Source organism: Acomys russatus, chromosome 27 (genome assembly GCF_903995435.1).
Source record: "Acomys russatus chromosome 27, mAcoRus1.1, whole genome shotgun sequence".
Lineage (NCBI taxonomy): Eukaryota > Metazoa > Chordata > Mammalia > Rodentia > Muridae > Acomys > Acomys russatus.
The window spans coordinates 7,397,882-7,424,229 of NC_067163.1; the positions used below are offsets into that span (position 1 = coordinate 7,397,882).

At 51.3% G+C, this 26,348-nt stretch overlaps 1 protein-coding gene across 1 annotated transcript in view; it reads right to left on the reverse strand.

The window, feature by feature from the left end:
* Positions 1 to 2,772: 2,772 nt before the first annotated feature.
* The window catches only part of Adprhl1 (ADP-ribosylhydrolase like 1), a 31,180-nt gene continuing 7,604 nt past the window's right edge, over positions 2,773 to 26,348 (reverse strand). Inside the window, 21 exon segments of the mRNA XM_051169684.1 lie at positions 2,773 to 3,445; positions 3,448 to 4,081; positions 4,084 to 4,691; positions 4,694 to 4,847; positions 4,849 to 4,908; positions 4,910 to 5,173; positions 5,176 to 5,627; positions 5,630 to 6,223; positions 6,226 to 6,258; positions 6,261 to 6,419; positions 6,422 to 6,583; positions 6,586 to 6,825; positions 6,828 to 6,872; positions 6,875 to 7,072; positions 7,075 to 7,272; positions 7,275 to 7,327; positions 19,984 to 20,137; positions 22,602 to 22,734; positions 22,895 to 23,022; positions 25,673 to 25,813; positions 26,217 to 26,342. Of these exon segments, the coding sequence (XP_051025641.1) occupies positions 3,153 to 3,445; positions 3,448 to 4,081; positions 4,084 to 4,691; positions 4,694 to 4,847; positions 4,849 to 4,908; positions 4,910 to 5,173; positions 5,176 to 5,627; positions 5,630 to 6,223; positions 6,226 to 6,258; positions 6,261 to 6,419; positions 6,422 to 6,583; positions 6,586 to 6,825; positions 6,828 to 6,872; positions 6,875 to 7,072; positions 7,075 to 7,272; positions 7,275 to 7,327; positions 19,984 to 20,137; positions 22,602 to 22,734; positions 22,895 to 23,022; positions 25,673 to 25,813; positions 26,217 to 26,342 (4,829 nt within the window). The 3' untranslated portion in view covers positions 2,773 to 3,152.

Genomic DNA, 26,348 nt, shown 5'->3' on the forward strand with positions numbered 1-26,348 from the left:
GAGTTCCAGGACAGCCAGGCTACACAGAGAAACCCTGTCTCGAATAAACAACAACAACAAGGAGTAAGTTCTATTGGCTCTGCACAATTCTGAGAGTGACAGTCCCAAGCGAGCATCTTACACAGTGCACAGTGTCTGCTGGCAGACACATAGCACATAGGAGGGGCGCTCTGGCCAGCTGTCCCCTCTGGGTAGCAGGAGGACTGTGAACAGTGCCCTGAAAGTCTGCAGTATGAGTGAGTGAGTGAGTGTGTGAGTGAGTGCGTGCGTGCATGCGTGAGTGAGTGAGTGCATGAATGCGTGAGTGAGTGAGTGCGTGCATGAGTGAGTGCGTGAGTGTGTGAGTCAGTGAGTGTGTGCGTGCGTGCGTGCGTGAGTGAGTGAGTGAGTGAGTGAGTGAGTGAGTGAGTGAGTAGCTGCAAGTCCTAACTGACCTAATGTGTTAGGAGCTGAAATAAATTCTTTTAAAAATTTGGATCTTGCCGGGCGTGGTGGCGCATGCCTTTAATCCCAGCACTCGGGAGGCAGAGGCAGGCGGATCGCTGTGAGTTCGAGGCCAGCCTGGTCTACAAAGTGAGTCCAGGATGGCCAAGGCTACACAGAGAAACCCTGTCTCAAAAAAACCAAAAAAAAAAAAATTTTGGATCTTGTGGAGGATGGTCTGCACACCATCTTAGCATTAGTTGTTTCAACCCAGGAGTGCTGCGTGTCTCTCCCCTCCAGGACAGCAGGCTGCTTGACAGGCACCGCAGGGACTTGCCCTAATTTCAATCAGAGCTGCACTAAGTTGCTTACAGCGTTCTGAGCACTGCGCAGAGCTGTGCCTCCCTCAGCCTAAAGGCACAGGTGACTTCACAGTGGCTGTGTAGGGACAGGCTGGTCACCCTGTGCTACTTGCAAGGGTCTTGCTGCACAACCTTACATGCTCAGGCATCACAACTTTCAGGCCTGTTTAAAACAGCAGGGGGGAAATGCTTGTTATTCCTTGTAAAAGTACACCATCTTAAAAGGGTGGTGGTGGTGGTTAAGAGCACTGACTGCTCTTCCAGAGGTCCTGAGTTCAATTCCCAGCAACCACATGGTGGCTCCCAACCATCTACAGTGTAATCTGATGCTCTCTTCTGGCCTGTGAGTGTATATGCAGGCAGAGCACTGTATACATAATAAATAAGTCTTTAAAAAATAAAATAAAATAAAATAAAGCCCTTCAACCAAGTCATATTACTGATGCTTCTCTTTTTATTAGATTTATTTATTTTTATTTATTGTCACATTATAGATGGCTGTGAGCCACCATGTGGTTTCTGGAATTTGAACTCTCAGGACCTCTGGAAGAGCAAGTGGTGCTCTTAACCACTAAGCCATTACTGATGCTTCTTAAAGGGATACCCAATAAGCATGCACTTTTTACTATTTCCTCTGTCAACATGCTTTTTATCTACCTCATCTTATGTCCTTTATAGAACAAAGTACTGGTATATAAAGAAAGAAAACTGGTAAAATGGGTTTGCACCTGTCTGGTAGGAGATAGCCATACCTGGGCATCTCAACGGTTGGAGCCACTTTCCAACTCAGCAGACACCCTTGGTGTGAGTAGATGTTTATAACTCCAAAAAGTTCCATAGGGTGCCTGTGGCCTCTGCTGGGACCATGCCTGCCTCATAGTCTCTAGGAGCTGGCTTCCTAGTGACTCTAGATAGAGCAAGGAGTCTCTGCACCCTGTTGCTGTACTCCATGTACCCCCCAATATTGGCTGAGCTTGGAAAACAACACCCAGGCATCTACTTCCTCAGTACCAGGATATGGGGGATGGCTGTGGGTTGCCACATAGGACACAAGGAGGCAGTGGCCTGTGTTCAGGAAACTTACATACTCCCAGTTATTTCAGCAAAGGCTCTTGAAAGAGGGGGGGGGCACCGCCTCCTACAGAGGGAGCACATAATGACTGCAGGGAGTTGTGGAGCTTACTCTGGCTGAGCTCAACACACAAAGGCCTCGTGCCTCCTGCTTGATCAGGGGCTTGGGTTCCTGTGCAATGGCCTGTTTGTTCACTCAGGCTTCCCTGAGCTGGGGTGGGGGCCACCCATAGTCAGACTCCTCAAGGATAGGATGGGACAATCTTGTTAAGGATCTTTGAGCTAGAAAACAAAGGAAATCCCAGGGAATAGAGAGCCGTCTCCAGAGCAGGGGGAGCCTTTGGAGGACTTTCTCAGTTGTGAGAAAACCAAACAGCAAGTCTCTAACATGTCCAGGGCGGTCCAGGTTACAGCAGACACACCAAGGGGCTGCCGGGAAACTGTAAGCTGTTCATGAAAACTGTCCTGAGCAGTATTGCAATGGCTGGCTCTCACCTTCCTCACATGCCTCAGAAGAGCAAATGCTCCAAGCAGAAGGGCAGTCAGCAGCTGGAAACCCTGTGCACCTTGGCCAACAGCAGGATAGAAAAGCTGTTTTACGAATCCCACTATGGGTGCTGGAGAGTAGGATGCAGGCAGTCACAGTAGCAGTGTTGGTTTTTGTTTTTGTTTTTAACCTCTACCCAGTTCTAAACAAAAGCATGATTGGAATTGTGTGCCTCAGATGAGTGCTGGGAAAGCCTCCTGAGGCTCCTTACAGTATTTTCCTGATGTCTGCTGAGGAGACAATCCAGTCCCTGACCCCAAGGTTCTGTCTCCTGTGATCAGCAAGACTCTGGTACCAGCTTAGAGTAAGACATGGCTTAGGCAAACACTGCACTTCCCATATATGAGAGGTTCAGGTCATAGGTCACAGGTCATAGGTCACAGGTCACAGGCACCACTTTGGGTAGTAGACAGGGACATGGTTGGGAAGCTCTGAGGAGCAGAGGGCTAGGGGACACTTCTCTTAGCCTATGACACTGATCTCTCTTCAAGTGCTCTGTGTCCTCCAAGTCACAGTGCTGGTCAGAGGATGTGTGAAAGCCATGGGTCACAGCCAGCAGCCTTGGATAGCTAACATCTTCCGGTCTCACAGCTGCCTGGAACATGAACAAGCACCTCTTGAATGCATCCCCAGGGTTAGTTCATGTACAGTGAGAGGAAATGAGGGATGCTAAGGGCTACATTTCCTCTGTAGGGGATGCTCAAAGTTATGTTCACTTGGAGACTGGCATGCTGGCTCAAAGAGAGCTCTCACTTTGGGGGCTCAAAGGTGTCGCTGGCCCTGAGGACTGTGGGCCTGAAGGACAGATCGAAGGCTTTCTGGTCACTGAAGCTTTGGGCATAATACTTTGCGAAGCGCACCGACCTGCGATGCCTATGGTCTGGTTGGTCCTTTTCTGTCCTGGGGGCACTTGGAGGCCCATCCTGGCCAGGGGCTTGGAAGACGGAGTGGCCTCCAGCATTAGATGTGAGCCAGGGAGAGTTGTCTGTGTTCTCTAGGGAGCGGACTGTGGTCCTGCTACTAGCCAGGGGCTTTCTTTCTCGGGAGTGGGCTGGGCACTTGGGCTTTGCTGACTGCCTAATGTAGGGCCCGATCTTGGAGGTTCTCCACTTGTCCTAGCAGGGGACACTCCTTCGGTTGTGTTGTCAGGTTGCCCCTGGACCTGAGGTACTGGGTGGCTGGCCTGTCCCTGACTGTGGGTTCGTTTCTGCATAGCCAGGCCACAAGGCTTACTAGGGTTCCGTGGGGTATCATTGTCCCGAAGGCTCTCTCCTTGAGTTGGGCTCCTTTCCTGCCTCCCCAGTGGCCTTGGAGGATGCTCCTGACCCTTGGGCTTGTGCTGGGAGGGATTCTCCTCCACTGGCATCTTTTCATTGGCTCCTAGGCCCTGAGAAGCCTGTTTCTGAGGATCTGCCACACATGAAACACCTGACTGTCCAGTCTGGTTTAACCTTACATGCCCTGTACCAGTTTCCTCTGATCCAAGGTGGCTCTGTGGCCTGCCCATGCCCACCTGTGTTGATAGATTCTCTTTGGCTTCACCCCTCAAACTTTTTGCCTGGGGCACAGACCTATGGTCTGCCTTCTGGGTGGGGACAGGGGGCTCTGGACCATGGGCTAGCTCCAGCTGCCTGGCCTCTCCCTTTGCGGCTGGACTTAGAGGATGCATGGAGGAGCGTGCTGCTCTGAAAGGTCTTGTTCTCTTTCAGGGTACTTTCCTCCCAGTGTCTGTGGACCCACGGAGGGCAGCTGCGACCGGTCCAGAGGCTCTGCTGGGTTCTCATGTGACCCTGGGATGATATGTTTTCGCCCAGCAGGGTCTCTTTCCACAGCTGTAGTTTTGCTCCCTGTACCTGAGCTGATTTCCCTCACTGCTGGCCCACTTGAAAGGCATGGTGGAAACTTAGTAGACACCAGGCAAGAATCTGCGGTTTTCCCGGGCTGAATGGCTGGGGCTGCTGACTGTAGGGGATGGCTCTGCACCATGTCTTCTGAGATCCTTCCTTCAGCGGCTCTACTCTTGTGCTTTGAGGACCTGCCTGATACCGAAGAAGGCTGGCTGCTGGGTTCCTGGGTTATCTTGTCTTTATAGTCTCGGACACCACCTGACCATGATGTTGTATTGTTTTCACCATCCTGGACATCACCAGCCTGTGCTGTCATCTTGGGCTCAGTGTATTGGGTACCATCTGTGTGTGGTATTGTCTTGTACTTAGTGTCCTGGGTACCACCTGGGTATGTCACCTTCTGTCTAGGGTTTTGGGTACCACCTGGCCATGTAGTTGTTTGTGTCCAGCATCTTGGGTATCACCTGTCTGTGATACCATCTTGTGTTCAGGGTCCTGGGCACCAACTGCCCATAGTGCCATCTGTTTAGTGTCTTGGGTAGCATCTTGCTTTGGTGTTGTCTTGTGGTCAACATCCTGGGTACCACTTGGACATAGGTGGTGCCTTGTGTTTAGGCTCCTGGGAACTACCTAGATGTGGTGGGATGCTGGCCTCAACAACCCTGAGAAACACGTGGCTGTGATGTCATCTTGTTTGCACTGTTCTGGGTACCACTTGCCCATGACATTTGTTTGTGTCTAACGTGTTGGGCACCGCTTGTCTGTGGCGTTTTCTTGTATTCGGCATCCTTGGAATCACCTGTATGTGGCATCCTCTGGAGTTCAGTGTCCTGAGCACCAGCTGCCCGTGCTATTATCTTGTATTCAGGGTTTTGGGTACTATCTGGCTGTGGTATTGGGAGACCAGTAACATTCCCTATAGGTGTCACCTCCCAGAGGCTTTGATATTTATCATAGGCTGTTTATCTAATGTGGACTGGCTGTTGTTGCCCAAATCATGGCTGATGTTTTCCTGAGTGATGCTTGGTGGTAGAGCTGATTCGCTCAGGGGCCCTTGGCACGCTTCCTGTCCAAACTTGATGTCCTTGCCTGGTGCTATGGAACTGTCAGGCCTTCTGCAGTCCTGGGGTGGCACCAGCACTGTGGTGGATACCCCTTTCTGGAGGTCAGTGGCAGAGCAGGTGCCCACTCCTGCGTAGCTTCTCCCAGCAATGCCATTGCTAGCTGTAGGTGCTTCCTTTGACTCTGGACACAGATGTCGTTTCCAGTCAGGGTCAGTGACACTCTGTTCTGAGGTGCCACTGCAACTCCTGGGATCATGCGTGTTCTCAGGGCCGTGTTTGCTCTCTGTTCCACGAGGAACAGTTCCAGAAGGAACTGTATTAGGAACCTCTGTGAGGCACCACCATCGACATCAGCACCATCTCTTAGGTCTTCCTGGGGTCCACACTCCACTGCAGGATGCAGACTCACTGGCACTCCCCAGGGTGTACTGTGTACTGTTGGAGCTTGGGGACCCCTCCTGACTTCACTCACAGTGGGACATGCTGCTCGTTTACTTTTGTCCACATCCTCTCGTCTCACAACTTGAGAACATCTGTCCTCGTGACGTGCTGCACCCTGCGGAGGACCAGGAGAGGCTGGCATTTCATGAACCACAGGAAGCTGCACTGTTATCCGCGGAGGCTTGATGGCGGGTTGTGCCCGCCGCTCAGCCTGCACTGCTAAAGGGCCTAGGAGGGGGATCTGTGTCGCTGCCTCTTGTTCTGGCAGGTGTCTCTGGATGGCAAAAAAGGGCTCTCTTTCTAACCCTGAGGGTGTTCTTTCTGCTTCTCCTCCTGAGCTGCACACAGCCATGATGATTTCAGGCGCTTCTTTTATATTATCCTTCACTCCCTGGGTGTCGGCTGCCACCTCTTGTGTATTGAGCTCCACCGTTCTGTCCTTTCCAACCGACCAAGTACCTCGGGGCTGTCCAGTCCAAGTGGGGACAACACTGGTACATGGCAGGTAGGGCTTGGCCTTTGGCAGACATGCCAGAGAAAGCCATGTTCACAGCCACGTGACTGGCCACATGAGCCACTTCCTGGGATATCGGGGACTTCAGCCGTTCCTCCTGTGCTTCATTCCCGAGTCCTTGCGTGTTGTTTCCTCCAGGTTCCAGGTTTCTGTGTTGGGGGACGTGACCATTTCTCCAGTGGGCCAGCGTCTGGACTCCAAGTTACTAAGTTTTGCACAGTGGGACAACCAGCTCTGGGGGCCACAGACAATGGTGGCAATACTGAGGGCTGGCAGGGGCTCAGCTGTGCAGGCCAGAAACTGGGCGGGGGGATTCTGGTACAGCTGGTGGCCATGGTGGTCATGTGGAGCACCCGCACTTGTGGCCTGTGCACTTTCTTCTTCTGTAGGCTCTTGCTCTTCCGTCCTTCCCTGTGCAGGGGCAGCACACCAGCCTCCGAGTGCAGGCAGCTACTCTGTTCAAATCTTTCCCTCAGCTTGGAGAGGATGGAGCTCCGGCCCACAAGTCTTGGCAGGAGGCCCCTGGCAGCTCCAGGCCTCTGGGCAGGGCTTTGTCATGTGTTGCCTTAACTTCCTTCTCTTCTGCAGCCAGGAACTTCTTAGAATGTTTTTCACAGTGTTCTTCCCACTGGAGGGAATCCACCGCGACTTCTCACTGGCTAGGATCCTCTGGCTACTACTGCTGGATCCTTCCTTGGTCTTTTCCAGAAGCTTGTTGATAGTAGCATTGACGAAACTCCTACCAGGTCCTTGCTTGTCTTTGGAGATCAGCCTCCCCACCTCCCGGGTCTTCTTGAGGTGGGGCTCCGGCCAGTGCCCATGAACTTAGCCTGTAGAAGCTGGAACCGTGTGGGTCTCCGGCCCCCTCCTGGTGTTGGGATAGCGGTGGCCCTGTGTGCTCTGTCTTCTGCCTTCTGGGGTCCATCCGCACGGTCCAGGACATAGAGTAGGAGGCTGCTGAGAGTGCGAGCTGCCTCGTCGCACGTCCTGCTGATCTTCTTCTCAGCGTCTGAGCGTCGATGGCCATCTTCTCACAGCAAACCTTGCTGCTCTTGGAGCTGTGGGAAAACAAAACCCACAATGGTCACACACTTTATTGTCATTTTCATAAGATTATTCTTATCCTGGTTAGTTTTATGTCAACTTGACACAAGCTAAAGTCATCTGATAGGGGGAGCCACAGTTGATGGGCTGCAGGCAGGCAAACCTGTAGGGCATCTTCTTAATTAGCAATTGATGGAGGAGGGCCCAGCCCACTGTGTGGTGCCATCCCTGGGATGGTGGTTCTGGGTTCTATTAAAAAAAAAAAAAAAAAGCAGGCTGAGGAAGCCAGGGGAGCAAGCCTATAAGCAGCACCCCTCTGTGGCCTCTGCATCAGCTCCTGCCTCCAGGTTCCTATCCTGTTTGAGTTCCTGCTCTGACTTCCTTTGATGATGAATAGTGATGTGGACGTGGAAGCCTGGCCATGGTGTATTGTCACAGCAGTAGTAACCCTGGCTAGGACAGCATCAAAGCTCCTGGAGGACTTCTGCAACTTCTCTCGGGAGTCTGGACACCTCTGACCTTCAGGCTGGTGCTGATCCTGAGCATTACAAGGGACAGGGGCCTCTCCGAGCTTGAGACATTCAAAGAGCCGACATATAAATAGGAAATTAAACAAGAGCCACATCATGCGCACCCGCCCCCCCCCCCCAGCCTTGGCAGGGTGTGAGTAAGCATGGCGCACTGCAATGACCACTCTACAAGAATAGCCAACCTGAACCAGCAGCTGTGCTGTCCACCACCAAGAGCGCCATTGTCCTGGGTGCTCAGGTCATGAAGGCCGGTCCCCCAGTGGCTGCTATGTGTCCTTGCAGGAGTAAACCAATGCTGGGGCAGCCCCAATACTCCCCTGGGCCCAGAGTGGAAAGCCACACCATTGGTCTGTTTCACAGTTGAGCAGCCAGCAGACTCAGAGCTCAGGCTTGCCCCTGTGCCACCTGGTTGTCACAGTCTTGCTGTTTGACCCATCTCTCATCTGGAAGGCCTGTGGACACATCTCTCCAGACTGAGCCAGTCACCCGTGGAAACCGCCCTGTGTGGAGAGGGACCCCTTCCGCCCAAAGAATCAGCAAATGGATTCTGAGAGTTTTGTGTATGCCTGAACAGCTATGCTGGCAGAAAGCACAGGGTGGGGGTGGGGCTGGCTGGGCACAGTCAGATGGATTTAAGTGGTCCCAGATTTCCTGCCTCTGAGGTAAGATGACTCTGTCTTGGAAGTGGGTTGGCTTTGGCTGTGGGTGGCATTTTTCCCTCTCCCGGGGCATCTTGTAACCAGTGGCCATTGAGTTCTACGTCTTGGGCTGACCCTGGCAGCTGCCTAGAAGCAAGCTTCTGCCTGGATATCTGAGGTTTCACATGCCAGGCAACTAAGTTCTTACACCCCAAATTCCTCCTCCTCCTAACTGTGCCCCTTGGGCACACAGGAGCTTCCCTGGCCTCCATCCCCTACAGGGTGTACACAGGGCCCTACAAGCTTAAGATGTGTCAGACTGTCACTGGCCCCTCCTCCAAGCTTGCCTGCCCCACATGCACACAACTGAACCTGACAGGGACAGTGTCCATGCTCTCGATGGCCACAGACCACATGACGAGGCTCCTCCTCTGCCAGCCACATCCAGCCTTTTCTCCTTGGCTGTTCTTTGCACAGAGGACAACGCCATCTCTGACCCATCCTAGGTTGGGAACAGTCACACCCTTCCTATGCTGTCCTTCCTGCCACCATCTTCTGTGGGTCTGGTTTCAGGATGTGCCCACCGTTCCATCAAGAATATCAGCACACTGGAAGGCAACTCGGGCTGAATTCACACATCTGTAGTTTCAAAGCCTGTACCCGCAGCAGGGCCCGGACTGGCCTGGGCACCCATCACTCTTCAGTCGCCATGAGGAGGAATTGGACAATAATCATTACCAGCTCTCAACTAGGTACCCACGCTGGGCCACAAGAGCCCCTCTGTGTGAGTTCCCAGGAGGCACAGAGCCATGGAAACTTTCGGGTCTTGTTCCCCAGGCCTGGGGACTTACCTGGCTTAGGTGCTCTGAGGAGGCTCAAACAGCCTGTGTATGTCTTGGAGCTTTGTGGTCACACAGTTTGTGAGGCCGGTTAGGCTATTTCAACGGTCTTAGTGACTTTTCAGGTGAGTCACTAGGATGACTGAAATAACTATACTGACGACATGAAGCGAAGATATTCTGGCTGACTGACTAAAGGCCACGAGACCCAACCACACAGAACATTGAGTGCCATTCCCAATGACGCTGAGGGCTCCTGAGCCCATGGTCCAAAGGGGTTGAAATAAGAAGCCCATCTGCATTAGCTGTTCAGCTTCTCCCACCACAGAAGGGCCCGCCTAGCATCTCCTCATACCCCTCGGCATGGCTTCACGCTGCCTTCTGCTTTGCGCAGTGCCGGTGTATAAACAGGACATTTTTTGGGAGACTTGCCGAGTGTGCTTAGACCAGGAGTGTTAGCGTGTGTAAATGCAGCTTGGCTGTTTGGGCTGAAGCCGTACGGTATCACAGTCAGTTAGAAGCTGGCATGTTGCCAAGGTGTTGTCCAGCAGCTTGCCACCTGCCCATCACTGGGGACCAACACTTGAGGCCACTTGGAGCCTTCACTCTAACCTCTTCGGCATGCATGAAAGGGGGATTTATCTAACTGCCCCAGATGGAGTTTCAGAAAGTTCTCCAAAGCCCCCACGATCACTTCAGATGCTTTCAATCCGGGCAGGGCAGATTCCTAAGATTTATGGGCTAGCATTAGCAGATTAGAGCGGGGACTTAAGGTCTTTTCTGGTGAGCCACAGCTGGCCCTGTCACGTCATGGCCCATAGGAGGGGCATTGGCCCTGTAACTGATGAGTAAACAGGTATTTCCCAGCCCACTCCGATGAGTCACAGTTGTGTTTAACAATCGCTATTAAGCAAAAGTTAGTCTTCCTTCAGGTGGATCTCTGCTTATCATCCGCCAGAGCATCCACTGTGGCTCCAAGTGAGCATCCATCCTCTTGTAGAATGCTGCCTCTGATCTCCAGGCCCCGGCATTCATGCTCTTCCAACTCCTGGTAAACTTCAAGATGAAGGAGTAAAGCCCAGGAAATGGAATTCTGGCCTCCTCTCACTTTGAGATCTTTGCTTTAGCTCATCTGCCTGAGATACTTGGTCCTCAGAACAGCAACTGCCAGCCCCTTGGGACACAGCTTCATTGTTCCTGCTTCCGGGCAATCTCAGGCTCACAGCCCTCAGCCACTCCCCAGCACACGAGGGGTAGCTCATAGCTCACGGCACCCCCACAGCACATCATGAGGGGTAGCTCATAGTCCACGGCAGCCCCCCAGCACATCATGAGGGGTAGCTCATAGCTCACCGCAGCCCCCCAGCACATCATGAGGGGTAGCTCATAGCTCACGGCAGCCCCCCAGCACATCATGAGGGGTAGCCAGTTGTCAGGTGACCACTTTGAGTTCCTCCTGAAATTTCAAGAGGCATTCTGCATTCTACTTCTGCCCACAACGCCCCCTACTACACAACAGAGGCTTCCCTTGAGTAGAAAGTTTGTCTGTTTTCTTTCCCACTTCACTCCAGTGCCCACAGAGTTCCCAGCATGAAGACCAGGCCTCGCAGATGCCTGTGGATGAGTAGTAAGGCCCCTGTGGACACCTGGCTCACTTGTCTCTGTTGGGCAACTGCAAGCAGCATGCAGACCCACCCCTCCCACCCCTCTGCTCTCCTTGCTCCGGCCCCAGCCTTACAAATCTGCTTCCTCCTGGGCAGGGCAGCCACTCTGTTCACTGGCATGTCGTGTCTCACCCTCCAGGGTCCACTTCAGGGCGCCTTCTAAGGTGCCTTTTCTAGCTGTGAGCCCTGCATTACAACCCTACAGAAACCTCTCTGTTCTCTGAGTGTTTCCTGAGGTCCAAGCCATCTCCTCCCACCTACGTCAGTTCTTCCAAGTTGCTGGCACCTCTTGCCTAATCTATGCCAGAACTCTCCAGAGTCCTTGCTGTGCAAACACACCAGGATGGCTTGGAGGGGGGGCAGCCTTATGCTGCCCGCATGGGACACTTAGTCTAGCAGCAGTGTGTAGACACGAATAAGGCTGTATTCAATGTCCCTCAGGCATTTGGGTGAACTATAGAGCCTGGCCTGGGATGGAACAGAATCTTCCCCGCCATGGCCAACACAAACAGGGGGCCCATAAACCTTCCTAATTTAGGCACCAGTGGCAGGCAGACAAGGTCATTTAGGACAGGAGACAGGACAATCATTTCAGGACACACCCAAGCTGCTCAGCACTAAGGAATGTCACCACTGTGACTTCTGCAGAGGGAAGAAGACAGCTAGTCTCGAGGCCTGCCTACTCCCACTTGAACACATGCAGCCTCGGCTTAGTCCAGCTCCTCATCAGCTCCGGTCAGTCAGCAGGGCCTTGCTTGACTGTCCCACAGTCAGGGGCTATACCAGGGTTGCTGGGCCCCTGCTCTGAACATCCTCTGCCTCAGTTTTCTTGTAGGAGGAGAAGTGGGGTCTCAAGCAAACAGGGCTCAACTTGGCTGCAAAGATCTGCCAGACAGACCCGTCTCTTAGCCTGTTAGCATGCCACACCCTGAAGCACACTGCTACTTGCTACTACAGGCACACAGGGGCCATGGCAAATTGTTATTTATAAAACATGTCCTGGTCCCTATCAATTGGCAGCCATGATGCTACCATCTCTTTCTTTCCTTCTTCCTTCCTTCCTTCCTTCTTTTTTCCTTTTTGGTTTTTCAAGACTGGGTTTCTCTGTGCAGCCTTGCCTGTCCTGGACTCACTTTGTAGACCAAGCTGGCCTTGAACTCACAGAGATCTGCCTGCCTCTGCCTCTCTGAGTGCTGGGATTAAAAGCAAGCACCACCATCACCTGGCTGATGCTACCATTTTGTACAAATCCACAGAACAAGCTGAGGGACACTCTCTCCACCTGCCTACAGGTGGCTTTGCACTCACTTCCTTTTAGTGACAGAAGCTGCCCTGTCGTCATTGTACCAACCTAGTTGCCTACCCCTTGCCTCCTCTTGTACCTCAGTATGAACCATCCATACCAGGAAGCTGTGTGCCCAACAAGAGGACATGTCTCCATCAGGCTAGAACTTCTATGGGTTTGTTTTATCTGTCTCCTGGTTAGCTTCAGCTATCAGGTTGATGTAGCCCAGAGTTATCTGAGGAAGTCTCCACTGGGGGACTGCTTCAGTCAGACGGATTGTGGGCATGATTGTGGGGTATTTTATTGACTAATACTTGATGTAGGAGGGTCCAGCCCATGGTAGGAGGTGCAACCCTCGGGCAGGTGGTCTTGGGTAATGTAGGAAGCTAGCTGAGCACTACCTGGTGGGCACATCAGTTAACAGCTTCCTCCATGGCTCCTGCCTTGAGTTCTTCCTGACCCAAAAATGTAAGCTGGAATTAACCCTTTTCTCCTCAATCTATTTTTGGTGATGGTATTTAAGACGGCAACAGAAAAGCAAACCAAAACTCATATCCTTGACCCTGAAACTGAGGCCAAAGGGCCACAGCGTCTTCCTGCCCACCCTGCTCAGCACGTGGTGGGTAATCAGTACATGTGCTGACTGACCACCATGTTTTATTTTTATGGCTGTTCTTTCTGGAAGCCTTTCCTCGAAAGCCACGATTATCAGGGAACCAGGCCTCCCTGGCTCAGGGGGCCTTTGCCTGCCATCCCTCAACCCCTCCTTCAGCTCACAGACTAAACCCCAGCTGCCTCATCGGCCTCCACTAGGTCCCCATTGCCACCCTGCAAGGACATGGTGGTCCTGAGGACAGGGACCCTCAGGCTATCCTCACAATTTGGTCAGGAGCCCTTTGTGGCATTGCCAGCTCAGTGTCCAAGTGGGGCACCGATATAGGGACTTGTGGCAACGTGCACAGCCTGACCGACATCCGCAGAACAGGAATCATCTGTCTCAAGGGCCTGGTTTCCCAGCCAGCAACCTGCCCAGAGGTTCCATGCATGCACTTGCCAAGTCAGTGTTACAGGGAGAGACACAATCTAGGTTCATTTTTACTTTCACAAGTAACATTGCCCTTTGCTTTCTGGCCTTTCTTGGGATGGAACCTAGCCAGGTCCTCATATATACTAGGTGTGTACCCCACTACTGAGCTTCACTCAGCCCACTGAGACTGGGTTTAAATAATGGGGTCTTTTAAGTTGAGGTTCTGAGTACGTTACCACAAGATCCAATGTTAGGCTGATGACTGGTGAAAAATATGTTTCTAGGAGAAAAAGTATTTTCCAAATGGTCCAGAAGACCCAGCTACAGATACAGTGAGGGTGTCTGTCTCAAGAGTGATGGCTGCTTGCCTTGGCCGATGTCCCTGACGGCACCTGGTTTCAACATGTGTGGCTATAGGTATGACTGAGAAGTATTTGGTCATCTGGGCAGTGAGTGACAGACAACAGCCATCGCCTGGGCTGACCCCGGCCTAAGAGTTGGGCACTTTTCAGTGTCTTAAAATATGAGAAAGACTAAAGGGTTCTTGGACTATTACTCTGGTGACAGCTCCTCCCTCGTGCTGTTCTTCAGTACCTGTAGCAAGTGGAGGGCATAGGTGGACATGGAGGAGCAGGTGGACATGGAGGAGCAGGTGGACATGGAGGAGCAGGTGGACATGGAGGAGCAGGTGGACATGGAGGAGCAGGTTTCCAACCTCTGTGTGATGATGTGGCATAATGGTGAGGCAGTTGGCAAGTTGCCTAACATAAAATAACAGTGTTTCACAGAGGGTGCGAGTACACAGGACTATAGGATTCTAGCCAGGCCAACCCTTCTGGTTTACAGTGGTGAGAAAAGGGCACGTTCATCAAAGAATTCATGGAAACGCCTATCACAAATAAATCACCTAGAAACATTAATGACAAAAACCCTGAGGACACAAGTTTTGTGGTTTGTTGTTTACTGATGCAGAAAAAAAAGTGTGTGTCTCTATCTTTGTGTTTCTATGTATCTGTGTGTTTTTGCAACTGTGTCTCTGTGTCTATGGTGCATGCAAATGCATATAGTAAGAGAGAGATAAAATAACATGCCAACTGTGGCCCAGCAGCAGCAGCAGCAGCTGTAAAACTGGCTGGAAAGAATACGGGAGGTGTGAGCAGTTTTTTCTTTTTTGAGACAGACTTTGTAGCCAAGGCTAGACTGGAAACTCACTATGCTGCACATTTGTGGTGACCCTCCTGGCTTCACCTCCCGAGAACTGAAATCATAGGTGCGATCCACCACGCTTGGCTTTTTAAAAAGTTTTTTCAAGGCAGGTGTGTGTGTGTCTGTGTGCATGCGCACTCACACGCATGCACAACAGCCCTGGCTGTCCTGCAACTCACTCTGTAAAGCAGGCTGGCCTCAAACTCAACACTCACGGAGATCGTCCTGCCTCTGTCTCCCAAGTGCTGGGATTAAAGGTGTGGTATCACTGCCCAACCACACTTGGCTTTTAAAAACACATTAGAATTACCTGAGGCCAGCTGTGACAGTGCACATCTGCGACACTCATGCTCGGGAGGTGGGGGTAGGAAGATTGGAAGTTTTGAGGACAGTTTGGGGTTTGAGAACTTATCTCAAAAGGAAGAAAGGAAGGAAAGAAAGGCTAGATGGAGCAGGAAGGGACTTGAAAACAATCAAACTAGGAAAGGAAGAACATAAGTCATGGTGTGACAAGTGGCATTCAGGGATGCTGACGTCACAGATGGGTCCACAGAGGTGGCTTCAGAGCTTCCCTGGGTTTGGGGGTGAGCACTGGGGGTGGTTTGTGGAGATGGATGCCCTCCAAGTTGGCATCACCAGGGTTACTAGTCATAAGCCCAAGGGAGGGCGTAGTGACCCTGAGTGACACCTCCATGGGAGTCATGGAAGGACAAGAAGGTCACAAAGATGGTGTTCAAAGGGCCACGCGAGGGTTGTGGTCTTGGGGCCACCTGTCTGCGGTGAGCTTAGCACAGAACCCAGGACAAAGCCAGTGTTCCAGTGTCAGGGCACTGGTGGCTGTGCCTTCTACAGCATTGGCCTCTTATTTACCATGTACCGTGTAGATTCTTTACCACAATCCCCTGAGCATGCTCTCAACTTATCTCTACTTAACAGTGAAAAGTAAATCTATTCAGCAGAAGTTTTAACATAGAGAGGCCATGCTAGTCTCAGTGTCCTAAAAGACATTTCCAACTCAACAGAACCTTTGGGATGGATTTTAATTGCTAGAGATTGTAATCAGACAATTGAGCTGAACATCAGTTGGGACATTTTCAGTATTGTCCCATGCCCTTGAGCTGGTTTTCTATCCATATTCAAGACAGATGCACGGACCCACGGGCCCGTGCTTTTGGCATACACTTCAGAAAGGGGAGGCGAGGTGGGCTGGGCTGTGAAGGGCACAGAGGCCGCCTGCACCAGGGAGCAGAGTAAAAGATGTCTGTTGTCAGACACTGGACTTAAACTCCTCTGACTACTCCATCCCAAGTGAGATACCCTAGCCTCCAGATGCCTGCTTTCCCACCCACAACACAGGCTCTTCAATACTAGCCACCTCACAGAAAACCTACATTAATAGAAAGACACACTCAATGGGACAGGCTGGTAGTACTATGCTTGCAGCCTGCAGGAGGTGGGGAAGCCAGGTGCCAAAACAGCCTTGCAACTTCACCGGCGTTTGGCTGAGCTCCGGCTGCAAGCAGCACAGAAGCATTTGTACCTGGTGTTATAATAAGCTTTGCCAGTTGGCTCACAATGTTTGTTGGTGGTGATTTTTATTTTCCTTCCAAGGTGGGGTCTTGCCATGTAGCTCTGGCTGGCCTCAAACTTGTGATCCCCCTGCCTCTGCCTCCCCAGTACTGGCATTATAAGTGTGTATCACTGCAACCAGCTTAGGAACCTAATTCTGTTGACCTCTCTGAGGGGTCTCTCTTGTCTAGCCGACTTACTCCCTCCAACTGTCAGAAGGGGATGGCATCTATAACACCCACCTCTTATCTGGCTTCCAGATGTGAACACTTTGGAAAAACAATTTAAAATAGAAATGAAAGACCCTCGGCTTAATGGAACACTTGTCTGGCAGATGTAAGGCCTTGGCTTTGGGATCCATCTTTACTGTGTTCTCTTTCTATGTCTCTGCTCTCTGCCTCTCTGTCTCTGTCTCTCATTTAGGTTAATTCATCTAAACTAGCCTGAATCCCAAAACCCTGTGTCTCCTGGCCAGCCTTGTCCACATAATACATACTCCTCTTCTGGGAACATGGCTCCTTGCAGGGGACCATGACACTAGCTCACACACATTCTTGAGAACACACTGGAGTCCAGATCTTTCCTGAGATCGCTTTCTCCAGAAGCTATCAGCTTCTCAGTCTGCACCCCAGATTCCGCTTACATGTCTGTGCCTCTAGACCCACAGAGGATGCCTACCAGTTGATTTGGAAAGAAAATGGGTGCAGAAGGTTGCACCAATGACCCACACTTTCCTGTAAGTCACCCCAGTTTGTCACCTAGGAATAAGAAGCACTGGCTCCCTCCAAAATCGAATGAACAGATGTAGTGTCCTTGTGTTGAGGCAGGACATACGACCTTCCCTTAGTCCCAGGTATAATGTTTATACACTGTAGCTTGCCCCTCGTTCCACCAATTAAAATAGGGGGCAATAGAATATTGCCTGCACCACAACTTCAAAACTAGGAAAGCAAAATAAATGTCCTCCGATGAAACACAGCTTTGCTGTGCTATTGGTAGAGACTGATTTGTTTGCACAGGAGATGTGGAAGTCAGCTTGGTGTGGTAGAGCAAGCCTGTAGCGCCAGCACCGGGAAGGCTGAGTGCGTGTGAAGGATCATGAGTCTGAGGCCACCCCAGGCTACACAGTGACATCCTATCCCCACAGAACAAAATAAGAAAACGAGCAATTTAACTAAGCCTGGTGATATATACCTTTAGTCCCAGGACCTAGGAGGCAGCAGCAGGCAGACTCTGTGAGTATGAGGCCAGCCTGGTCTACATAATGAGTTCTTGGCTAGGGCTATATGGAGACTCTCCCCTCTCCCTTCTTTTATTTTTGGTTTTTTGAGACAGGGTTTCTCTGTGTAACAGCCTTGGCTGCCCTGGACTCGCTTTGTTATACAACCATGTGTGATGGGGCACACCTGCAATCCCAGCACTCAGGGAGGCAGAAGCAGACAGATCTCTGAGTTTGAGACCAGCCTGGTCTACAAAGTGACCATGCCAGGCTAGAGACCCTTTCTTATCAAAAACAAAACAAAAAACCCTACAAAAACAAATAAAAAATCAAATTCATAACAACAACAACAAACCCCCCACATTTATCTAAAATTCGGTTAAGGGTCTGGGTATATGAACTACACACACACACGTACCATGGACTACTAGTTAGTGTGTGTATATGTACACTCTTACACACACATGCAGACTAATGCAGGATGATGGATTGGTAAGCCGTGTTAGTGGAAAAAAACAAAAGACAACATATACATGTACAGCAACTATGATCTTATGTATGAAAGAAACCATGTGTACACAGCACACATGTGCAAGCACGTCGTGCCTACGGCAACACTGACAGTTGATATTGAAAATAATTCTGGCAGGATGCATAAGAAGTGGACTGTGTCCTGTGTGTTGGGCCAGTGTGTGAGCGCAGGTGAATTTGGGGAGATCGGGTTTCCTATATGCCTGTACCCAGCAGCACCTGAATCCTGAAGCCGTGTGTGCACATTACGGCTGTAATCCCCACAGAGCCAGTGAGCACTACACGTCTAACGCGGAAGATCCTGGGCCCCTCTCGTTACCCAGGGCCTCCCTTTTCCTTTCAGTGTTGCACTTCTCTGTCATAGGAAAATGAAATGGGGGTGGGGGGGGGAACTTGTATAACATTGGTGAATTGCACCTTATCTTATGCTTGCTAATTCATAATTACTTTGTACATTACTGATTCTTACATGAGAGGAGTTTAATCTCCCAAAACCACTAGCAGAGTACAATGGAACCCGTGCCGGCTTCTGTCCTAGCCCTACCATACCATGCTGCTTATGGGGGCATCTCTGCTTGTGCATCAAGGACAGAGACAGGAAAGGCCACTCTTGGGCAAGGCCACCAGTGACATAGGAGGACACTCTTCAAAACGCTAAGCATTGTATTTGTCCTAGGGAACTTCAAACATGTCTACTTCCGGCTAGTTTCATTTTCCTGAGAGAATTCTCCATTACGTCACATCCATTCCTCTGGGCTCCTTGTGTAGCAGATAGAAATGTACAATGATGGGAGACTTTCCTTGTATCCATCTCACGCACACGCATGCACACACGTGCTCGCCCCTGCTCAGTGTTGAGTGTCACAGACCCCTCCACAATGTGACTACACTCCTCTACAAAATGGAAGCCAGGTATTCTCAAAACCAACAACTCTGCCCCAAGACAGGCCTGGCCTGCATCCCTGTAAACACAGGATCGTTCCCTAGACCAAGGATAAGAGCGGGACCTGGGACAAGGCAGCTTCAGGACGTCCCGACACATCCCCAAGCCGGTGTTGGTGACCCTTGCTTATAAAGTCTGCAGCCATTTGCCGGCCATCTATTTAGACATCTATCCCAAGGGAGAAGAGGCATCCCCTTCTCCCATTTGACCATCCCTCAGAAGCAGGGGAGGCCCTGGGAGAGTTTACATCCCACAGGCTGTGCAGGTTCCCACAAGTGGAGCTTCCTGCCCTAGTCCCCACTGTATCAGAGCTTCAAGGGACCCCCACCAGCTTCCTGCTGCAGACAGTGTTGGCTCCTCTCAGCAAAGAACACAGCACCAACATGACAGGCCCAGCTGTGCTGCCTGGGCACAACGCCAGCCATCTGTTGCCAATGGTGGCTGAGTTCATGCTTGTTACCAACTGAAGAAAACCTGTGTCAAAAAGCCATAGTTGAAGCAGGAGCATGTATCTGCCTTCCCATACTCCCAGCTAACCCCTACTTGGGAAATCCCACAGAATAGGACACCATGGCTAACGGCTTCCTCATAACCGGGTCCATCTAACTACCAAAAGGAAAGCACAGCGTGTGACACAGAAAATCATCTGCTGCCTGGCTTCTCGATGCTCAGAAAGATCCCAGTAAAGGCTTAGTGACCAAAACATGGTGAGGAGGTTAAATGACTGCTTTGGGTTCCTCTTGAAGCCACCAACCATCTCTACTATGAGGCATGAACACATCTGACTGCAGAGAGAGAGAGAGAGAGAGAGAGAGAGAGAGAGAGAGAGAGAGAGATGCCCCGCCCCACAGTGTGCCAGCAGGGTAGCCGGTAGAAATATACAGCTAGGAGGCAGAAAGACTGAGGAAGGCTCGCAAATGGAGAGCCACAGCTGTTAGTGTTGTTTGAGCAAGTAAACAAGCAGCAGCTGGAGTTCGGGTGCGGCAAGCACAAGGCCTCAGTGAGGGTGAGGAAAAAGATTTTCTTAGGACAATGTGTTTTATATAGCAAACAGGTTTGGTATTGGAGGGGAAAGTCACAACTGAATCACAGCTCACGAGGAGGGTGTTCCTTATGTGGAAACTGCACCCCTGTACCCTCTCCTAGGGGAGGCACTAATGCCTGAGTGTGGACGTTACGGGGTGCCCTCTGGGAGGGAAAAATGGCGGAAACACTTTACTTTTCTTCTGTGGACAGGCGGTGCAGGGCTGTGCCCAGATCCTCTAGTCTTCCTTTGTGCTCCAGTTCCTGGTACAAGCCCCGTGGAACAGTGTCCAGGCCGTGCAGCAACCCGAATAGGGAGCCCGCGATGGTCCCGGTGGCCCCGCTCTCACCTGAAACAGCAAACATGAATGTGTCCTGGGTGGGGGGCTCCCCACTGACTAAGCCTGTGTCCTCCATACCTCTGAGATGACCCTGGAGGAGACAGGCACAGTGACAGACAAGCTGTGATCCTAGCAACCAGGATGTTGAGGTGGGGTTACTGACATGACACCGAGTTCTGCCTGGGCTAGAAAGTGAACACCAGGCCAACCAGGGTTACACCACTGTACCCTGTCTCAAAACAAACAGAGCCGCCTCTGGGCTGCCAGCTACCAGGGCAGTCACAGTTCTAAGCACAAGACCCGTGCCTGCTGTACAGGTGTTTTCTCTCTATTCCCCTATTTAGGTGACACCTGGGCGTTAGGTAGCAGGTAGAGGTAGACGTGAGTGGTGGGGCAGGGTGAAAGAATGGAGTCCTAAAGACAGTCGGAGCCCTGGTCCTGTTGGTACAGCCTGAACACCTGAAAAAGCCTGGCTTCAGCTTTTATAACAGAGCCTCAGGTTTGTCAACTGACAGACGGCCATGGGATCCATCTTTGGACTTCGAGCGCTCTCATAAAGGAGGTATGTGTGAGGTGATCAAGGAAGTGCATCAGCATGGGGCAGCTGTGTCTCCTGACGGTCAGAACCCCTTTATGGTCAGGCGTGCTTGACGCTGCCTTAAGTTGTTCCTCTACCAGAGACTTGGGTGCCAGCGCACATGCCCAGTTGTCACACATGTGCGATTGGCTTCATTACACCGTGATTTTCATCCATCCTTTTTGGACTTTTCTAGTGGATTATGGGAATCTGGCCCATCATGGCTGGGAGGAGAAAAGTTACCTTCCTCCATAAATATGCTACTTACCCCATAAAAACTCATAAAATTGTCCATAATTGAATATGCAGAACCGATTGGGATGCTCTCTATTTCTTTCTTTTCTTTTTTCTTTTTTTGGTTTTTTGAGACAGGGTTTCTCTGTGTAGTCTTGGCTGTCCTTGGACTCACTTTGTAGTCGGGCTGGCCTCAAACTCACAGTGACCTGCCCACTTCTGCCTCCCTGAGTGCTGCATTTACGGGCATGCGCCACTGCACCCGGCTCTGGCTGCTCTCCATTTCTGACGGTCCTGCACTCACTACCTTTCCATCTCTGGTTCGCACTAAAGCCAACCACAGCCTACCTTTGTTTGGTTGCTCTTCTTTTAAAACTTATTTTTTATTTTATGTTTGAGTGCTTTGGCTGCATGAATGTATGGGCACCGTGTGTGTGTGTGTGTGTGTGTGTGTGTGTGTGTGTGTGTGTTTGTGTGTGTGTGTGTGTGTTGCAGATGGAGACCAGAAGAGGTTAAAAAAAAAAGCCCCTGGAATTAGGATTAGTGATGGTTGTGAGTTACTATATGACGCTGGAAACTGAACTCAAGTCGGCTCCAGGAGCAGCAAGTACACTTAACCGATGGCCTCTCTCTCCACCCGCAGTTTGTTTTTGAGTCAGGGTCTTTTGCAGCCCAGGGTGGTTCTTGAACTCTACCCCCCTAGTGCTGGGAATATGGGCATGAGCCTCCTCACAGGCAGTTTATGAGGTTCTTAGTGCATGTTAGGCAAATACTCCAACTGAGCTTCACCAGACCCCCAGCCTACAAGGTTCTAGTACATTTACTTATTGTGTGTACTCGAGTGTGCACATGTGCCATAGTGCCTGTGTGAAGTTGGTTCTTTCCTTCTACCACGTCCCGGAATAAACTCAGGTTATCAGGCTTGGTTACAGGCTGGAGATGGCTCAGAGGTTAAGGGCACCGACTGCTCTTCCAGAGGTCCTGAGTTCAATTCTCAGCAAACACATGGTGGCTCACAACCATCTGTAATGTGATCTGATGCCCTTTTCTGGGCTGCAGGTGTACATGCAGGCAGAGCACTCTGCATAATAAATCAGGCTTGGTTACATTGTTTTTACCTGCTGAGCCATGCTCTGTCACCCATCCCCCACACACCTGTCTTTGTGGAGTTCTGCACAGGCTGGAAGGTAGGCAGCTATTCTCACCACTTGTCTCACATTTAGTAAGCCCAATGTGTGGGGGCCACTGAGGCACAATAGGCCTCAGGAGGAGAAGCACTTCACCCAGACCCAGGAACATGGCTTTGTACAGGCTACAGAACCGCAGGATGGGTACACCTGGGTAGTCGGGTTGAGGGAGACCTGCCAGCTGGGAGTGAGCAGATGGAAAGAGAAGCATCCCTACACTCGGCCACTGTCCTGACAGTGGTCACATGTGAGGTCGGCAGGCTTGTGAGCCACATCAAAGTAGGTTACTGCAACTGTATCTGTTGCCTAGGGGACCAGTATATGTACTGCAATCAGAGACTGCAGAGTGTGCCCAGAGTGTGTGTTCTGGCTCTGTGGCTAAACCCCATATCAGTGGACCCTAAATACCTAGAAGTGCTTCAGGGCACAGGTTAGTACCTTCTGGAAGTATCCACCCCAGAGGAGGACATCTTACCTCCATGAAACATGGCCCGCTGGCACAGCTCCGTCCAGTTGCTCCCTGCAGCAAGGAGAGCATCGTAGGCTATCATGGGGGCATCATGGCCGCGCCGTCCCCCTCGGCCTTCCGAGCTCCACTTCTTGTAGGTCTGAAGAGAAGTGTGGGTCAGTGTGTGCGTGGCAGAAGATCCAAGTCTGTCCCTGTGGCTGCTGGCCACCCCCGCCAGTATTGTTCACTCACTCACTGTGTCCCAGCCAAGTTCCTTCCACAGAGTACCGGCACGCCCCCAGGGCTGGGGCTAGACTCACCTTGTCTCTCTCCTCTGCATCGTAGTTGTCAGGGAAGGTGGCTTTGTCCTCTCTGTCTTCACTGATTTTTCTTTCCTCCAGGTAAAACTGCCACTTTGCTTCGAAGTAAAACCAGTGTTCCTGGTACTCTAGAGGCAAGCAGAGGGCAGGTGGGCTGCTGGTGGCTGGTGACGGTGGCCATGGGGATGAGGGATTTGGACAGTGCCCTCCCCCGCTGCAGGTGTCGGGGTGGAGTATCATCTGTGCCAAAAATGAGCAGCCCTGACAGGCACGGCTGCCTCCAGCAGTGGCACGGAATATGGGGAGGAAGCAACACAGAACCAGAGTTATTTAACTGTCCTTTAAAGCAGACCGTGGTTACAGGGTGGTTAGGAGCCTAGAATGTTAATTAATGAGAAAATGCAGCTAAAGGTTAAGAGTGCTTGCCTGGCACGCATAAGATACTGAAGAAAAAAAAAAAAAAAAAAAAAAACCTAAACCAAAGAAACCCAGAAATCCAAAACAAAACCAAAATGGAGTTCTGTATTCTGATTAACTTAAATGTGGACCTGCACAGTAAGGGGAGATGTTTTATTATTACAGATAAGTTGAAACCCAAGCCCCTAGCGGGCTGAACTATCCCCGCTTGGTACATCTGATGAGGAGGGTACCGACTGGGCAGTGGCCAGCAGCCACTCATCTTACAGGGGATCGAGCCGTCTAGAGAGTTCAGTCAGCAGCAGGAAAGGGAGGCACTTGCTCTAGGAGGCTCACAGCCTGTCCTCTCCTGGAGGCAACAGAGGGTGGGGAATGCCTTGGCCTTTAGGGGCTGGTAAGGCTTCGGGGGACATAGCGGAGGATAAAGATTTAGAACCTGCCTTCTGCCTATGGCTGGACAGCTGAGGGCAGAGAACAGAGCAGGAAGGGTAAAGGGCTACAGGATGGCAGGAAGAGGCTGCAGAGGAGAAGCCAGGAGGTGCTGGACAGCTTCTTGGACTAGCACATTCGGCTTCTGGACATGCCAGGCTTCACAAAGCTGAAACACTGCCCACTTGAGTACCAGTAAAGGTCAAAGGCTTGTGTGGGGTAGCCAGCAGCTCAGGAGGGAGATTTCCACACTCAGAGCCCAGGACCTGCAAGGCATGTCTGATTCTTTCAGCTGCCCCTCAAACCTGGGGAGGCCCCAGGGGACACTGTCCAGGGATGTTTACAAAATAGCTCTTGCTGGGTGAGCTCAGGGTCTATTCAAAGTGCTGTGTCTACGGAGCTCCTAAAAGTCTGGGTTAAGCAAACTTAAAATCAATCTGATATAAAGAAATGTTCCTCAGGGGTCACCTCCCAGAAAAGCCTCCAAAATGGTCTGTCAGTGAACCCTGTTCCCTCATGGATGGCACCCTTTTAAAATAGCCTCGTGGGCTCTGGAGTCCTGGGTGTCCCTTAGCAATGTGACTGTTGTGCTGTGAGTTCTATAATAGCAACTGTCTTCCAGTCTTGGGGGCAGCTAGTGATCTTACTTGGGTGAGAGAAACAGCCCACTGACCGTGGGTAGCATTGAGGGACCTTCAGGGGTATCTGAGTCCCTGTGAGACAGAGGAACTAGGGGAAGATGGCTTAATCTAGACCACTTGAGACAGAGGAACCAGAGGACGATGGGTTAAGCTAAGCAAAAGCAAATGAAATCAATATTCTCTGGAGGTCAAGTTGGTGGAGGATGGACAGTTCAGAGATGCGCTAACTAGAGTGCCCGGCACCATCCTTTAGGCCCAGTTTCCTCTAGTGCTGAGGCCAAGTGGGTGGTCTCCTATGTGTTATTTGTCCTGGTAAAGATGTTCTGGAACCCTTTAGAACATGACTCCCCATCCACATCCTGTGGTGACCTTGATGTGACTCTTGGGACTGCTCAGGAATCACTCAGCTTCATGCTGTCTTGGGGGAAGGCATAACCCTGACCCCGTGCTCACAACCTCCTTTCTTTCAGGACACCCTGGGTGGCCTCCTTTAGAGTGTAGGTCCTCCTTAGGTGCACAGCACAACAGGTGGATCCACCTGCACCCCATCCACACACCCTCCTAGAGTGGAGAACGACTGTGGGGTAGGAGCGTCTTCCTTATACTCCATGGGGAGTGAGCCCTGAATTTTCTGGTCCAGCCTTTGGGCTCCTGTATCTATGTCTACTGTACAGTACACTTGAGCCAAATGGGAGAGGGGAGGATATACTTTGCTGCTTGTGTTCCGAACCCTAGAAGACATGGCGCTCCCAGGAGGTTTGATTAACAGGCTGACCATGTCCAAAAGGTTGGCAGGCTCAGGGTTAATGAGGTCAGATGAAAATGTTGGGAGCACAAGCCTTTAGTGTTCTCTGGGGACATACGGCATGGGGACATCCATCTTGGTACAAATGGAAGTGTGTGCCACGGCAAAGGCTACATCTCTTTGGTCAAGTATGGGTTAGGGTGGGGCCGTGGGAAATGTAGGTGCGATCTACTCCTCTGCAGATACACTTCTCATTTGCCCTAGACACTTGGTGCCAGCTTGAAGATGCAGAGGGTATGGGCATCCCAAGACATCAGCATACCGGGGAAAGGGTCTTCTTGACACCAGAAGCAGGTGCCTGCCCTCTGCCAGGTGAGGACCATTGTGACATCAGCTCTTCCCACACTGGTCAAGGCTTCTCTAGGCACTGACTTTGGATGAACGCACCTGTAGCCGCTGGGCGGCAGGTGCGGGACTTGAGTGGGAATGGCAGCACACGTGCTTTGGGGAGCAGAAAGCACTGGGGCAGGAAGATGTCAGGCTCACCTGCCATGTGCCGGATGGTCTTCCTGCAGTACTCCTCAGCCAGTGGGACCACCTTCAGCATCTCTCTTCCCCACTGTACAAGTGGCTTTCCCTGGATTGCATAAGAGGCAAACAGGGCAGTGCACAGAGACCCAAGGAATCCTGGAGGGCAGCAGGGAGAGAGGTGTAGCTCTGTTACCCGGGCCAGTGGCTTTCTGAGTCCATACAGACCACCCTCAGAGCTGTGAGTTCGCCTTTCCCTCTGTTTAAGAGGCAAGGCACCTCTTCAGAAATGCTAAAGGACACAGAGACTAAGCAGCTTAGGCCAGGCCAAGAAGAAGGGCATCTGCTGACAGACCTGACTCTAACCCCTCATTAGCCTGCAGCCCAGTTTCCCCTCACGAGCTATACCTCTCTTTTCTTTTGTTCTGACAAGAATGATATTTCAACAGTGAGAACTTTCCCCCTTGCATGGCTTCTTCAACATAACCACACTTAACACCGACTCTGTTTCCAAGTAGAACACGAGCCGCACAGGACCTGCACCCGCCCAGCACCACTTTACCTGTGGGATGGTTGTGGGTCATTCTCCCACACTCAATGCTGACTTCAATGAGGGTCTCCAGCCGCTCTGGCTTCCAGTACCGCATTCCAATGCACATTGCTTTAGTGGCAGCGCCAAATCCTGACCCTACAG